The sequence below is a fragment of the Panthera pardus genome, unplaced genomic scaffold (assembly GCF_024362965.1).
Source record: "Panthera pardus isolate Hobbes unplaced genomic scaffold, ASM2436296v1 HiC_scaffold_17, whole genome shotgun sequence".
Classification (NCBI taxonomy): Eukaryota; Metazoa; Chordata; class Mammalia; order Carnivora; family Felidae; genus Panthera; species Panthera pardus.
In genome coordinates, this window is record NW_026526732.1 from 26390580 (window position 1) to 26408159 (window position 17580).

Below are 17580 nucleotides of genomic sequence, written 5' to 3' on the forward strand. Positions count from 1 at the left end.
TGCAAATGATAATACAGTAACTTAGTTCAATCACGGTGAGTTCTTTTTTTTTCCTTTAAATTAATTTCACTATTAAAAATTCTGTTAAAAAATATGTACATTACTTAAATTTGAGAAGCACTGACTTACTGTTTATACTCACTGAGACTTCTCACTGGGTCAGTTTAATGCAATCCAGTATGGTGTGCCGCCCAGTTCTAGGTCCTCACCAAGAACACGTTAATTTAGAAAGAGGTACTTTTTTTCTCCCACCCATTTTAATTTACCAACCTTATCATCAAATGATGCAGTAAACAGCTTATTGTCTTCATTATTGTAATTTCTTTATCCTGACCCCTATTTGTTGGGAACACTGATCTAATATATAACTTATGCCTCCTCCCCCGAACTCAGAGAAGGGGATGAGAAAATGTTTGGGGGCAGGATATTTTAGTTTTCCTTTACTAAGGTAACAATTTTTTTTTTAATTTTTTTTTAACGTTTATTTATTTTTGAGACAGAGAGAGACAGAGCATGAATGGGGGAGGGTCAGAGAGAGAGGGAGACACAGAATCGGAAGCAGGCTCCAGGCTCTGAGCCATCAGCCCAGAGCCCGACGCGGGGCTCGAACTCACGGACCCGTGAGATCGTGACCTGAGCTGAAGTCGGAGGCTTAACCGACTGAGCCACCCAGGCGCCCCACTAAGGTAACAATTTACCATGAACCTGATAGCATTGAAACAATACAAATTTATTATTTTATAGTTCTGGAGGTCAGGACTCCACAATGAATTTTACTAAGCTAAAATCAGGTGTCTGCAGAATTGCATTCCTTCTGGAAGATCTAGAGAACAATCCATTTCTTTGCCTTCCCCAGCTTCGAGAAGCTTCCCAAATCCCTTGGTTTGTGGCCCCACAGCACTATGATCTCTTTTGGTGTCTTTTTCTGACACTGACCCTCCTGCTTCTTTCTTTTGTTATAAGGACCCTTGTGATTACATTGGGCCCACCTAGATAATTCTGGATAATTCCCCCATCTCAAGATCCTTAATTTAATCACACCTGCAGGGGCGCCTGGGTGGCTCAGTCGGTTAAGCGGCCGAATTTGGCTCAGGTCATGATCTCACGGTCCATGAGTTCAAGCCCTGCATCGGGCTCTGTGCTGACAGCTCAGAGCCTGGAGCCTGTTTCAGATTCTGTGTCTCCCTCTCTCTGACCCTCCCCCATTCATGCTCTGTCTCTCTCTGTCTCAAAAATAAATAAACGTTAAAAAAAAAATTAATCACACCTGCAAAGTCTCTTTCACCTTGCAAAGTAACGAATTCACAGAGTTTCTGGGATTAGGATGTGGACATCTTTCTGGTGGCACTATTCTGCATACCACAACAGGTGTCATTATGCCCACCCAGTCCCAGAACAGAAACTCTAATGGAGGAACACGTTCTCCAGAAACAGAAAATAAAGGGCATGGTTGTAAGTTAAGAGAAAGAAGCAGAAGGTTCTTTCTCTGAGGAGGGTTATGGAGCAAGTTGAAGACCTAAGAAGGGTGGAAAAACTTGGGAAAGCAGCAGTGGAAAAGTCTCCAACTCAAAAAGAAAAAGTGACTGCCTCCCCATAGGGCTTATCTAAAATAGATGTGAAGGCAGTGACATCAGTAAGACGTGGGATGTGAGGCCACGCCAATTACTGGGTACGTGAAGACGCCACTAAACCCAGCTCCAGGACACCACTTCGATTTTTATTTCAAATTTTACAAACCAACCAATGACATCAGGATTTAAGGAGTTCTACCACCTCCTTTTTGTTATGCCATTGCCCCCCCCCCATGATTCCCATAAGAAATCTGACACTAATTAGACTAGCATAAGAAGGAAAAAAAAAAAAATAAGATGATTCATAGACCACACTGGAGATAAATCCAGAAATAAGAAAAACTGATCTCTGCCCGAAAGAACACGGGTGAAAAATCGCTCTAACAGAGGGGCATCTAGTGAAAGTTCAATTTTTTTAAGGACAAAACACAGAGAGTTTGATAAGATATACCAGCTGCTTCTCTTTTCTCAAGACGTTTGCCCAGGAGACAGCTACTGAAACTTGGGTGTATTTCTCTCTTGCTGTGTCACACGCTGTTCCTTTCCCTCCCCACCCCCTCGCTGCTCTCCTGCTGTGCCTGTGGTGGGTGTGTGTGTGTGTGTGTGTGTGTGTGTGGTTTCTCTCTCCCTTGTAAGAACACAGCCGCCTGCCTGCCTGTCTCCTGCTGTCGGGGCTCCTCTCACTAGCTTTTTGCTGCCTTTTGCCTCTTCTCTTTCTGCTTAGCTCCTTGCCTTCTGGTAAGTGCGACAAACGCTCCCCCCAAGTCCTGTGAGAAGCTGGAGGGTGCGGTTTGTGGTGTTCAAAACTTGCAACTTTGAGACTGCCAGTGAACTGTGGAAGAACTTTGCATTGTTTTATTTATAATTGAAATGTGTTGCTCAGAAAGGGATGCGTGTGATAATTGGCTGGGCTACCAATACAAGTGAAAAATTCTTAGAGGAGAAAAAAAAAAAAAAAAGAAAACGAGGCAATAAAGTTTATTAAGAAGATAAAATTTAGAAATAATTTCTTGCTGTCAAGTTATTCATAGTGAAAGGGACAATTTAAAAGTAGCAGAGTTTCTTGAATTTGTTTTTTTTCCCCCCTTCTTGTTGATTTATCCTGAGGCTACTTTTAGGAATTGAGTTGTCTCGTGGTTTACAATGACTCAGTCAATTCTGTTTTAAAGTAGATGTGGGATATGAGTTTAAGGGATATCCATGGAATTAATATTAAAAACATCAATGACTGTGGCCTCTGAGGAATGAAGAATAAATCAAATACAACCAAACTTTTGCATTTAGACTAACCGTATTAAAACTCCTGTGAACAGTTTTAAATTCATTGCTTTGAAGTTGGGTTTACTTTAGATTTTATTTCATCCCAAGAAGCCTCCCTAACACGTTAAAACTCACATATGTATTTAAGCCAGTAAATGTTTACTGCTTTTAGTTTTGATTTAAAAAGGATTCTCTTCCCTTGATTTTCAAAGAAGTGCCAGATGCCACGGCTACTTTTAGAAGAGCTTAAAATAACTTCTGGCTGGACAGCGGGTGCTGTGTGTCTTTCTTGGAGTTTAGGGGAGGCAGGAGTTATATATAGATGAGTGTGCCCAACAAGTAGGGGTCAGGACACAAAAAAATGCCAGTGATGGAAACAATAAGGCTGTTTACTGCATCATTTGATAATCAAGTTGGTGAATTAAAGTGCATACCAGAAAAAAGTATTTCTTTCGAAATTAAGGAGTACTTGATGAGGGCCATAAGTAGGTGACAATGACTGCAGGTTGAATTTTTCGTGCTTGTTGGTGCTCAAGCACTTGACCTGCCCTTCCCTGAGAACAAGAGGAGGAAGCTGTGCAAGGCATGGAACAGTATGCTTTTGTTTTTGCTCTCATCCCACCACCACAGCAGAACCTATGCCCTAGGAGGAGCCTGTCATATTTTTATGCTAAGAATTAGCAGCATCACCATTAAATACCATTGGCAAATAAAATGCACCGTAACTTAAAGGCCTAAGTCAATTCCACTGTAACCTAGAAACGGTGATATCCAGAAACCCTGGAACTCTTGACTCAACTTGTACTTCAGCGCCTATTTCCAAACAGCCCCTATTATATGTCGATTATTTCCCAATAATATTGGGAACATTGCTATTTCCTAAAAATTATGAAGTTATCCTAGAGCTTCTTGACTGAGAGAAAAGATTTGCAATCTGGTTTTTTTTTTTTCTAAAAGAAAGCCTGTTTTTACATTGGAACAAAAAAGTGTTAATGGAAATTCAAGAAATTGTTATCATGACCATCACCATGGTTCCATATTGGTCTGTTGGTTAATTTATACCCGCCTTCATTCTCCATCTTATTCCAGAAATGAAGCTAGTTTGAACCTCAGAAAAAGTGTTTTCCTGATGGATAATTACGTGTTGCTCATCTGGGAAAAGGAAAATACCAGAAAAGCCAGAAAGTATTTCCTGTATACAGTATAATAATTCATTTACATCAATGTACTCATATTTATCAACTCTTCACTTATGGGTTAAAACAGAGTTTAGGGCTACAATTGTTATGAATGATTTTAGTAAGTTCAGTGGCTCTTGTATTAAATGTCTTAACTTTGAAAAAAAAATAACACCACTTTAAACATTTTTAATGTAGACATTCGTGTCGTTCCAATGACTGTAAGGCTGTATAGAATGTCAGAGAGAGGTAGCACAAATTGGCTTAAGCCACATGACAAATATAACCTGAAAAACAGTATCTTGAATTACTCCATTAGTGTCAATAATAGGAATTTCTTCTGGAACTTAAAGACCAAAACCAAAAATATGCTGGTAGTATGACCCACTTTGGAAAAATGGCTCCCCACTGTTTCTACCTTAACTAACTGCAATATCAATGTCTTGTCAAAGTACATTCATTCTGTGTTGGAAACTGTAATCAGTAGGTGCCCTTGTGGGGATACCCTTACATTTTACATGTAACTGTATTAACTACATAAAACCTGACTATGCTTACCACTAGATACTGCTCCCAGTATGGAGATGAATCAGTCTGTACAGCTCTCGGGGGAACCCCAATCAACACCTCCAGGGGACAATTCATTACCCACTCAAAATGGTCTGGAGAAGCAAGATGAGAAGGATTCCTCAACCCTACTCCAAGCACCAGAGGGGAAGGCAGGTATGCAGTCTGAACAGGGAGCTCATGATATCTCTGAGGAGCTGAACCGACAACTGGAAGACATCATCAATACATATGGGTCTGCTACTGAAAAAGAGGGTCCCACCAAAGCAAAGGAGCCGCCTGAGAACACAGAACCACCCGACAATGAGGACGGGGACTGTGATGAGGCCACTGAAGAGATCGAGAGAGAACCCACAGCTTCTGGAGAGCCAGCCACAGCCAAAGAGCCTGTCAGTAATAAAGAGCAAAAACTGGAAAAGAAAATCCTGAAAGGATTAGGCAAGTAGTTGTGTTCTAATGCATGCATGACTTTTCTTTGAGGTATTCCTAATAAGGGACACTTCCTCCAACCTTTACTAAAAGCCACATCTCATTTTTGGCTATTACTGTAATAGCTTCCTTCAGGGTCTCCTTAAACTTCCCTTGCTGTAATTGTGTTTAGCCACTTCCCCGCAAAAGAGCTAAAGCAAACTTTTCAACATGTTACTCACCTACCCTCTCTCTCCAATGGTTTCCCACTGCTCTTAGGGCAAAACCAAAATTCTTGACATGGTCTTTCAGGCCCTAATGGTCTAACCCTAACCAGTCTTCCCAGCTTTATCTCCCATCACTCTTGCCCACAACACCCCTTTTCTGAACTCTCTGCCCCTATCAGCACCACAATGAGTACTGCCTAATTGCTAATCATTCTGATCTTCTCTTTCCTTTGTTTGAACACCCCATGCGCTCCATCCCCCACAAAGCCCACATACATCCTATTTCCTCTATCTAGAAATCCTTACCCATTCAGCCCTTTGGGCACTTAACTTAGTATTTAGCTTACAATCCAAATGGCATTTTCTTAGCCCAATCCTACATAAGGTCTTCTTGTTTTCTATTTCGATTGTACCATGTATCTTTCCTTCCTAGCATTTAGCAGCATTTGAGAGTGTACATTTCCTTTTTGCCATTATGTGGTTAATGCATGTCTTCCCGGCTAGCTTTTTTCGATCAAGAACAGGGATTGTGTGTATATTCAGATGCCATTGGATGCCTAGCATCTAAGATAGTGGGTGGCGCATGCTAGGTACTCAGTAAATACTTGTTACAAGGAGGAATGAGTGAGTAAATGAATGAAAGAGAAATTGTTTAAAGCAAAGCTAGTGGAATCTGGATTTAAACAAAATATAAGTATAGAGATGGTTTGTACATGAAATGATCACCAATTAGATCACTTAGCACATTCTATTACTACGTGAAATATTTTTTATTAACAAAACTCTTTAGAAATCAATCAATTATAGAATGTCAAACATTGCAGAAAACATGTTTACTCTCATTCGCTTATTGATTCAGCAAATATTTATGAATGCCTAGTCCTTATGAGGTACTGCGTTAAGCACACAAAGATAAATAAGTCATTATGGACCTTTGGTTAAGGAGCTGTAGGTATGGAGAGAAAAACAGACATTTAATCTAATTGTTATATAGAAGAAGTGCTAAGAACAGGCACAGGAAAGTTGTTGGGAGGGATTTTATACCAGAAATGGCTGTGAAAAAAGAACGAAAGGGTTCAGCTTTTAGCTACTGGTGGAAGCATGTTACTATACACAGGATAGCCCCCCCGCCTGTCTTCCTTGGTGAATTCCACTGTGACACCACAAACACCACCTCTTATATGGTACCTTCCCTCACATGCCCAGGTAGAGTTGGCATCACCTTTCTTAGTCCTCCACTCAATCTTCTGAAGCAATCATTTGTTTATATACCTGCTTCCCAAGGAAGGTAGAGAATCTATCAGGAGAAGCTGTAATGTCTTATTCATTTCTGGAAGATAACGTGGCAAAGTGAAAACTCATGGGCGCTGGAGTCAGTACGGGGTTCGGACTCCAATAACGAGCTATCTATAACCCCCCAAATATGCCTATGCATGGGATACAACTATGATGCTTTAAACCCACTGCTGGCAATGATTTCAAGAAGGGCTAAAAGACACATTCAAATGGTGCACTTGGCTCACCCAGCATGAAGAATAAAATAACCCAAATAATACCTTGAAAATATCTACCCAGTTCCAAAGTGCAAGATTGGAATCCCTCAAGTGTTTTTGGATCTTTGGGAAAGAGAATAAAGTTGCTCTGCATTCAAACACTGCTTTTCCTTATCTATCCAAGCCATCTGAGGAAAGTCCCTTTTGGATTAGTCCCTGTGTAACTTCCCATAAGACAACACAAAGTCACATCTCAGAGGTGAATGATTTCAAGTGTTCCTACCCAGGAAAGTTCTTTTGCTTTCTCACTCTAAAACAACGTCTATAGAGGAATGTGTCTGTGTTGTATTGAGAGGATATGAAGAAAATAGGAGTAAAGTTAAAGAAGACCAATTGTGGTTTCTTCTCTGTCTTCCAGGAGTTATTTCAAAATCCATATTAACCATTTAATTACCAAATAATCAAAACCATTTTAAAGAAAAAAATCCACAATTCTAATCCTCCCACTATCTACAAGTTCCCAGATTTCAACTGAGCATGTGGTCAGAACCAATGTTTGTGAAGCAGGGTGCCCACTCGTGTCCACTCTAACCGCATGTGTATAAACGCTGACCCTTCCATGCCATTCCCCTGAACACCATCAGTACGTTCTTCTAACCACTAGTGTTTCAGCTACGTTATGATGTTAAAAAAAATTTTTTAGGCTAATTGAAATATGTAACCACCGATGTATTTTTTTTAAGTTTATTTTGAGAGAGTGAATAAAAGTGGGGAAGGGGCAGAGAGAGAGAAAGAGAGAGAGAGAGAGAGAGAGAGAGAGAGAGAGATCCCAAGCAGGCTCTGCGCTGTCAGCACAGAGCCCATTGAGGGGCTCCATTTCATGAACCGTGAGCTCATGACCTGAGCCCAAATCCAGAGTCTGATGCTCAACCAACTGAGCCACCCAAGTGCCCGTTGTAACCACCATTTTAAACATTATTTCAGCCATCTGCATGTAGTGTTAGTAGGCTTATTAGCTGTTTATCAATTAAATGGCTCTGTACTATCATCTACACCAGTGGCTCTTAAACTTCATTGTGCATTAGAATTGAATACTGAATTTATAAAAAATGCTATTCCTGAGCACAGAAATTCAGAATTTGTAGGAATGGAGTGGAACCAAAGCACCCTGGGTAATTTTGATACAAACAGATTGTGGAAACAATGATTCTGATGCTTTAGAAAGTGCTTCTTCCGCCCTCTTGGAGACAAAAAAAAAAAAAAAGTGAAGTGTTGACTATGGTCTTCATTAGAATCTATTTGGACTTTTATAGAATTTTAGTAACTCATTTGACCAGTACCTGAAAAGATATCCTTAGACTTTGCTTAGGTGCTTAATCGAAGATGACTCTTTAATTATTGCATGCTTCTCAGATAATATTTGTTTTGTTGGTATTTTGAGATGCTGAAATGTTCCGGCTCTCTAACCCAAATTTTTCCCATAGTATATATTTTGGGACATTTCAGATTTCAGTAAAGTTAAAGTTTCATTACTGCCAGAATTTTCTGACCTTTAATGTATACAACAATGAAAATGTCCAATAGTGATGGGCATAGTTTGCAACATTTCCTAGACTTATTGGACCAAAGAGACCCTTCTTTCCCAAACACTTTGAATATTTGGGAAATGTCTCTACAACCCAAGTATCTAGAACTTGTTTCTCCTTTAGAGACTGCATACCCCCTCACAAGCAACACACTATGCACCAAAGCAGTTGGGGAAACATTTTTAAATCTCCTTAGTTGGTAGAGTCACTTTCGCCTTGGCATTTGAACTGAAAGAAACAAGAACATATAAAACATTAGACAGAACCATGGCATGCACTGTCAGCATCTAAGTCTTCCCCCTTGCCTCCCCCAGCCCATCCTCCAGACTCACAAGTGTCTTAATAATCACTTGTCTGCCAACAGGACGTGGGTGGCACAAGCATCACATAGTAATAAGCACAAAACAATGACAGAATATAATGTCCATTCTGATATTTAGGTAGACAACTGATTGAGTAGGAAAGCATAGGTTTGAAGTGTAAGCCTAGGAGGAAAACAAAGCTAATCCACAGGTCCAGTCTGAGCTCAGAATACATCTGGTCAACCCACTAATTTTACAGACAGGGAAATTGAAGCTTAGAGAGTTTAAGAGTCTGCAAAAGAGGTTACTCAACTAGTTGATGCGACTGTGAGATTAGTCACAAAGAAAGCAAGGGAGCAGAACTGAAGTCACTAATATTGCAGGACCGAAGATACATAAAAACTAAATGGGGTACTGGTTGAGGAGCATTTATTAGAGCTCAGTGAATGGGTTTCATCTTTAGTTACAGGTAGACTTTCAGTTCTATCATCTAAGGACCTTGACTAGGACAATGGATTCTGAAATGTCTCTAGAAAGTCATTTACTTACTCTTCCTTAGAATGAGCACTTTCCCAGAAGATGTGTTTCATCCATTTTAGCTTGACTTCTAGTTTCACTGTGAAAGAGGAATAAACTTGCCTTGATACAAATGGTAATTTATTTATTATTATTATTATTATTTTTTTTTTTTTTTTTTTTTGGAAGAGATGGTAGGAGACCAGAGGAATTCAGGGGAAAGAGGAATCAGCAAAGAGTGAAAGGTTCATGAGTAGATTCACAGGAATGCTAGATCTCGGGCCAGGTCCTAAAAGGAGAGAGGGGTTTAGAGAAGTGGGTAGAATAGGATAGAAAAATACAATTTGAGCAAAATGATTAGTATTCTCTTTTGATCAGAATTAGATGTATTCATTTTTTCCTGCTCTTTCTGGTATTTTTCTTTCATTATAAGGTTTTGTTTTGTTTTCCCTGGAGTAACCTCCTCATTATTAGACTCTTAAAGGTTTTTCCTTTTAAGAAAGTTTTCTTTATAGTTACAGCCAAGAAATCGCTAACAGTTTAAACATATCACCACCTGATCTAATAAGAGGTCCAGGTCCAGGGGCCCCTGGGTGGCTCAGTCATTTAAGCTTCTGACTCTTGATTTCGGCTCAGGTCATGATCTCATGGTTAGTGGGATCCAGCCCTGCGTTGGGCTCTGCACTGTCAGCTTGAGATTCTCTCTCTCCTGCTCTCTCTGCCCCTCCCCTACTCATGCTTGCTCACTCTGTCTCTCTCTCTTAAAATAAATTAACTTAAAAAGAAAGAAAGAAAGCAGTCCAGTTCCACTCCCCAACTGAATAAGAGGCCGAAGTTCCAAACACATACAACAAGGTGACTAAAAACACAAGAGATATGAAATGTTGGCCAAATAAAAACAATGTAACAAGAAAATACAGGGCAGGTAGTATTTTCAAAACTGGTAGGTCATTAAAACCAAGCACAACAAACAAAACCAGATTATGAGAGGAGATAATGAAGGATAAGAGAATCTTGATAAATTTTTAAAGTGGACAAAAATATTTTGGAAAGACAAATATACCATCCAAACATTGCTATTTTTGTTGTTATCTAAATTAAGCTAAAAATGGTTAAAACTACTCTAGTCATGGAATCAACAAGTCCTAAGTGCTAAACTCAGAACCCATTTAGTCAACTTACTAATTTTACAGACAGGGAAATTTAGGCCCAGAGAGGTTAAGACTCTGTAAAAATGGTTACTCAACTTGTCAATGGCAGGGTGAGTTCTAGACCTTATCCTTAGTCCAGTGTGACTACATTATCCTTTTTATCTACATATGCAAATCTAATTTTCTTATAAGATATCTATAGATGCTCAGGAATCATTTGTACCATACTCACTATTTTTAAATTTTGTTAGGAGACAAAATTAACATTGAAATATGAATCTGGGGTCGGGGGGAGCACCTGGGTGGCTCAGTCAGTTAAGTGTCTGACTTTGGTTCAAGTCATGATCTCGCGGTCCAGAAGTTTGAGCGCCGTGTCAGGCTCTGTGCTGACAGCTGGGAGTCTGGAGACTGCCTCAGATTTTATGTCTCGCTCTCTCTTTGCCCCTCCCCCACTTGCCCTCTGTCTGTCTGTCTTTCTCTCTCAAAAATAAATAAACATTAAAAAAAAAATACGAATCTGGGTCTAACACTGAAACAGAATATTCATGATCTTTTTCCAGCTTTAAGCTTCTGCCACAACACATGGAAATTAGGGAGGGGGGAGAAAGGCACATGTGTGTACCCAAGATGAAATTTTAGCCCCCAATTTCTAAAAGATAATTTTGGAAGAGAAAGAACAAGGTTTTAGACACTCATCAAATCTGCATGAATTTAGAGGGCGCCTGGGTGGCTCAGTCGGTTAAGCGTCTGATTCTTGGTTTCGGCTCGCGTCACCATCTCATGGTTCATGAGTTCAGGCTCCACATTGAGCCCTGTGCTGGCAGCACAGAGCCTGCTTGGGATTCTCTCTCTCTCTCTCTCTCTCTCTCTCTCTCTCCACCCCTCCCCACTCACACTGTCTCTGTCTCTCTGAATATAAATAAACTTTAAAAAATCTGTGTAAATTTAGTTTAAATGGTTATCGCTATGCTGAAAGTTTAAGAAAAATCCCAGGTCATGTTTATATAGCTGACTTCATTATCTTAAGTGTTTTAATATCTTTGATGTAAGAATCACGTCTTCATATTACAATACTCCCTCGGTCTACAACCGTGCCACAGGTGCAACACACCCGTTCTTGTTGCTGAGGTGGTCCTACCTTCCTGGGGACCGACTACTAAATGCGTACTTTGTGGAGGGGTGGCCGAATGCCCTTCACATGCCTCCCCCAGCTCGAATGGGGACTCAGGTCTGTCCCTTGCTTTCTTTATGACGAATCTCACAATCACAGTGCTTTGGAATGACCCACTGGGGGGAAAGGCAGTCATTCCCTCCCAGTAAACTGTCCCTGGAAAAAGTCAGTTTGTCTCTTGGGTCTGACACTATCACCAAATGACCCCATTTCTGTGGAACTGTAATTACAGCCTTTATGAGAAGCGGAGCAATCTTTTCGTCTATTCCTCCCCGCCACGGTAATCCCCCACAGCATTCTAGTCCAGCAAAACCGATACAAGTTTACAAACTAAGCTCTCTGGTGTCACGAGTTTATTAATTCTGCACATGCTTGTCTCCAATTTCCTGGATTTTGTTGTTGTCGTTAAAGGGAGAAATCATTTGGGAAGGATAGACTGTTTCTTGCAAATGTTAACTTTCTAAATGTTTATTTTTGAGAGAGCGCACACACGGGGGAGAGACAGACAGAGAGAGGGAGAATGAGAGGCTCTGAAGCGGGCTCTGCGCTGAGACAGCAGAGTGCCCAATGCCGGGCTCGAACTCATGAACCGTGAGACCATACCTGAGCCAAAGTCAGGCGCTTAACCCACTGAGCCACCCAGGCACCCCATGAATGTTAACCTTCTACGCAAAATAACAGAATATTAGAACCGAATATTAGAAACCTCAACGTGACCGAAACAAAACAAGACAAAAACCCTCTTCTCGCAGTTAAAGAAAATAAGAAGGAAAGAAGATACTTCATGTGAAGACGAAAATGTTCCCATCTCCCCCAGATGAGACACGTAATGGTTTTACACGTCGGTACCCTTACTGGGGGGTGATCCTAGGCATACAGTAAATGTCCCAGGGGAAAGTAAGACCCATCTGTCCTCGGGTCCAGCACGAAGTTGTCTTTAGGACACTGATCCTTTAATTTACGTGGCACTAGTGTGCACGCCTTGGTTTGGCTTTGTTCCGTTGTTACCAACCCTTACTGAGCACTGGCCACAGAACAGACCCGTGCGGCGTCCTGGGCCAAATCTGATCTTCAGCAATCTCTTTCCTCTAACAGATGACAGAGGCTTCACGGGGCCCCTTCCACAGACTGAAGGCAAGGGTGAAGGGATGTCCTGACGAAGGCACGTCCGTCCCTGCAGCTAGAGAAATAACTCAAAGCACAGGCGCAGTGGGGGCAGGGCGGCAGTGATGACCAGGGTAAACACAGCACGCTAGGCCGCAGCCCATAATCGGAGAGCTGGCGGGGGGCCCTCTCACACCCACCCTCTCCCCTGTCTTAAGCCACATCTCTAATCTGAACTGACTCACTGGGCAAAGATGGACAAAACCAGCTGTTAGGAATGAGGTCATGTTTTTTAAGAAGTTTCTTATTATTTCTCTGGGTTTCCTGGCATCAAAATTCCACATGGGAAGGGAGTGATTTACAGCAAGCAGAAAAACCTTGGACTCAAGCCTTGGCTCTGCCAGTACTAATTATGTAACTTTGGGCTTCTCTGGGGCTTCGATTTTTAATCTATAAAATTGAACCAGTTGGCTGGATGCTCTTTAAAGTCCTTCTAGACCTAAAATTCTTTGATGCCATTAGCGTTACCAGATTTAGCAAATAAAAATACAGGAGGCCAAGGGAAATTTGAATTTCGGTAAACAATGCAAAATTCTTTAGTACAATCACGTCCCGCGCCCTGTATTTCATCTGGCAAGCCTAATTCCATGATTCATACGCCTCTCCGGGATGAAAGCAGATATTCCAGCAAAAGGGAAATGCCCGTTCTTGGGGAAAGGTTGTCAAAGCTGTTAATATTCTTACATAGATTTACATCAGGAACCATGACCTCTACCGTGTGTCTTGACCTTCCTATCGTAACTAGACCGACTTGTCACTGTGTTCCACCTTGACCAGACTGTTTGAAAAGATATAATCAGTGGTACCTGCAGGCCTCAGGGTCCCACTCCTCCCCACCAACACTCAGCCCAATGGCGACTTGAAAACCAGATTTCCAGGCCCACAGAAAGGCAAGTGGGAGGTTGGGCTGAAGAAGACAAAAGGAAGAACAACGAGGAAAGAGGAGAAGCTGAGGTTCACAGGCGGATAATCGTGAAGAGATGAGTCTTCAAATGTAGCATGAACTTCCACGGGGACCAGAAAAGGAGACCTCCAACAAAGATGAAGACCTGGGTAGCGGAAAGGAAGGCCCAGGAAGGCGGATCCCGTTGTCACAGCGACACAAAGAGGCCTGCGGAGAAGGTCCTCTGCCATGTCTTGGCTCGCTTTTCCTTCTAGGTTGATCTTAACTCTTATGCTCTGCTACGTAGGAAGCGTAATCAGAACACTCCCACCCAAACGTCGCGGAAAGCATTCCTGCACAAAAGCAAGAGAATTGGTTCCCCCAAAAAAGAGAGAAGAGAGGGACTGAAGGAACAAAAACAAAACAAAGATAGAAGTGGCCTACTGAACTGTCAAATTCCGTGCTTTGGGCTGGAATTCTAAAACTGCACACCTCCAGGCTGGCAGTTTGGTGGTAGTCAGAAATTTCGATTGGTGGTTTTGCTTCTTTTTTTTTTAAATTAATCAATGCAGGGAAATGGGTGATTTATTCACATATAAAGTCAGTGTTTTTTATTCTTTTGAATATTTTCAAAATATTTAAAACCCTTATTTTTTTAAATGTCTTTATGGCTTTTTGTTTTCTTTCAAGGCAAAGAAGGCAACCTGCTCATGCAAATGCTGACCAAGCTGCAAACACCTGAAGAAAAATTTGACTTTTTATTCAAGAAGTATGCTGAATTGGTAAGATCTCTGATTAGCTCTTTTTGTCAGAAAGATTCAGGCTCCGGTTAGAGCTGAGAAAAGGAGGCCGTTCGCTTTTCCTGTACCTCATTATAGACCATAGCTGGCTATCTCACATACGCCAGAGCGAGGATCCGGAAAAGCAGAATTTTTTTTTTTAAAGGAAAAAGAAACAAAAACCAAGGGCAAACAGCAAAATAAAGAAAGAAGACAGGGACGCCTGGGTGGCTCAGTCAGTTAAGCGGCTGACTTTGGCTCAGGTCATGATCTCACAGTTCGGGGGTTCAAGCCCCATGTTGGGCTCTGTGCTGACAGCTCAGAGCCTGGAGCCTGCTTCGGATTCTGTGTCTCCCTCTCTCTCCCCCTCCCCCCCCCATGCTCTATCTCTCTGTCTCAAAAATAAATAAACATTAAAAAAGAAAGAAACAAAGAGGATAGAGTTGGAGTCTACTCTGCCTTCAATTATATGTATAACTTGGGGGGTGGAAGAAAGAATTATAGATAATTGAAAGCTGTGGATATTTTGAAGTTCTTTTGGCTTTATAATATAACAGAAATATACTCCACATAAGGGCAAACTTTTGTTCAGTTCTTGTTCCTAGGTGTTTTGAGGGGCCCCCTCAGGAAGGCAGAGGGATGAGTTACCCTCAATTTGTGACACATTCTCATTTGGTCTTGAAAACTTTATTTGTGCACTCACTCATTCATTCATTCAATCAACCATTCATTCATTCATTCATTCAACCATTCATTCATTCTCTTTGATCTACATTCTTCTCCCCGCCCCCACTGTGGCAAAGTGTCTGATGTGGATTACTTTGCGCCCAGTTCTAAGACCTCCTCGTGCAGGCTCCCTCTGGGTAAGAGAGGGCCATTGGAAGGCAGGGAAGCCACCCACAGACATCAGAGAATCCGGGAAGTGCCTGGTCCCCCCACCAGTACTCCTATAATGGGGCCACTTGGGAAAAAGAGGCGGGTTCAGGGAAACACCACTCCCGCATGGGCACTCCCTTATGGAACCCGCGGCTGGGATGTGACATCCTCTCAAGTGGGGCTAGCCAACGTGCTTCTCCTTCATTCCTGCTTGCTTTCCTTAAAAGAAAAAAAAAAAGTTTCATTTATTCCTGTTGGACAAGCTGTCACAGGAGAATGAAACTAAGTCCACACACAGCAAAACAGTTCCTCCAGGCGGCAGGTTGAAGGCAGATGGACCTTTACCACTAAAGCAGCTGGATTCAGAGCCTCTCCCTGGCATGGGCCCTTCTGAGGCCCTGGACGTAATTCTCTTTTCTTGATTTTGGGTTTTTATGTGTGTGTGTTGTTTTCATGATTTTGTTGGTGTTGGGTTTTTTTTTTGTTTTTTTTTTTTTGTTTTTTTTTGCGTGTGTGTTTTGTTTTAAAAAAAGGGGCCTCCAAACTCCTTGTCTTATCCCTATTGATGGAGTGGAGTTTAACAAGTGACTTGTCTTCTTTTTCACTTGGACTTTCGTCCTGTGATTCCTGTCCTTCCTTTTCTTCCTTTCACCTTGACGCGTTCTCTGTGCTGAACTATCCTGCAGTAGACCCAGAGGAATTCTGAGGCCCTGAGGGACTGCCTGGTTGTTTATCTCTGCCAATACTTTTTAACTGGCTTATAATCACATAAACCCCACATCATGATGATATAAGAAATACTGAATATACTCAGAAATATCTCTAATCCCATAACCCTTAAACACAAACTTGGATTTATCCCTCTTCCTTCCCAGTTTTGCTACATAGGCAGAGATACTTTTTATAATAATTACTATAAGGTACCTATACTTTGGAATCTGGCTGGTTTTTTTTCTTGGGCTTTTTGGGGAGGTTTTTTGTTTTTTGTTTTTTGTTTTTTTATCTCATAGGACATTTTCCCATGTCGGTTAGAGTCTTTATAATTATATTTTGTAACAAGCTATGTTATTTTCCATTAAGTAGCCATTATCTACCGGTTCCCTAATTTGGGGACATTAGATTCCTTCCACTGTTTGCTTTACCAAACATCACGGCAGTGAATACCGTCATGCTTTACATGTGTTCCTTCTTCATTTTATGATCTTTGGGAAAAGTTCCAGAATTGGGATTATTGCATCAAATAGCATGAATGCCTTTTGTTTGTTGTTGGGCTTTTTTAACGGTCATATTACTTTCCAAAAGAATGGTAGAAATTTATGAAGCAGGCATCAGTGCATCAACTTGTTTTTATTGCAACTTATTTAACATTAGCTATTAACCTTCTATGAACAATTTCGATGCCATAAAGTAAGTTAGGTTTCAGAAATATTTTTCCCAAAAGTAAGGCCCCCATTCTGACCTGTCCATCCTTGCTCTTTTCAGTATTTTCCACATCGTTTTTCTCCCTTTGCCCCTTCAATTTACCTCCTCCTACCAAGGCCGTTCATGTTTAGTTTCTAGTGCTATGCTCCATACTTGGCTGGATTGAGCAGCATTCTAGCCTTGCACAGGAAGCCATGTTCAGTGTCGCAGCCCACAGCAGCAAATCACTTCGCCCGTCAGTCCAAGATTTTTTCTTCCAGAGCCAGGGCTGTTCACCATGGGATCTCCCTCCACCTACTCACTCTCCTAGTCAAGAGTCACCTCACGGAGGTTCTCTTTCCAGACAGCCTACTCAATTCAAGCCTTACTTACTCTACCTTGGCATTTATGTCCTGTCCTGTAATAGGACACGATATAAACTTTAAAACCCAGAAGATCATTCTAGAAAAAAATGAATAGGAGAAAATTGGCCCCAAACCCATTACATTTCCTTTTCAGAAAGGAAAAATTTTGAATAATTTCAATCTTTTACCTGGAGACTAAAACCTATTTCATTGCTCACTGATTTGGGTATTAATATAGAAGATGTTTTGAGAACAAACTGAGGGTTGATGGGGGGTGGTAGGGAGGGGAGGGAAGGTGATGGGTATTGAAGAGGGCATCTTTTGGGATGAGCATTGGGTGTTGTATGGAAACCAATTTGACAATAAATTTCATATATTAAAAATGTATATATATAGATGTCTGACATGTAGGTGTTAACATAGAATAAATCATCAAATTCAAAGCTGTGAATCAAACAGCCTCTCTAGCTAACTCACCCTTACAGATTCTGAATCCTGTAATATAATCTACTACTCTTTTCATTAATAAATAAAGATACCTCATGACTAAATGAGGAAGTGACCTAGGAGAAGTATTTTTTCTAAGTTTCCTCAGTTTTAATGTAGTTACAACAAATCACTAACACTATCGTGATTTGGTAATTGGCATTAATTTTATTTTTTAACTTAGTAATAAACAAGA

The 17580-nt window shown here is 41.1% G+C and overlaps 1 protein-coding gene and 1 long non-coding RNA gene across 3 annotated transcripts in view; one reads left to right on the forward strand and one right to left on the reverse strand.

Annotated features, from left to right (window-relative positions):
- The first annotated feature begins 2143 nt into the window (after positions 1-2143).
- Positions 2144-17580, forward strand: part of TXLNB (taxilin beta) — a 51604-nt gene continuing 36167 nt past the window's right edge. The window contains exons 1-4 of one of the 2 annotated variants that reach the window (XM_019420419.2): positions 2144-2309; positions 3921-4025; positions 4574-5014; positions 14168-14259. In XM_019420419.2, the coding sequence (XP_019275964.2) occupies positions 4588-5014; positions 14168-14259 (519 nt within the window). In that variant the 5' untranslated portion in view covers positions 2144-2309; positions 3921-4025; positions 4574-4587. The remainder of the gene's footprint in view (positions 2310-3920; positions 4026-4573; positions 5015-14167; positions 14260-17580) is intronic. The other variant, XM_019420418.2, reaches the window with a different exon arrangement.
- On the reverse strand, positions 8223-8692 carry LOC109249852 (uncharacterized). The gene is made up of 2 exons (XR_002072789.2): positions 8623-8692; positions 8223-8518 (listed from the first exon to the last, which is right to left on the reverse strand). It is a non-coding gene; the product is annotated as an uncharacterized LOC109249852 (long non-coding RNA).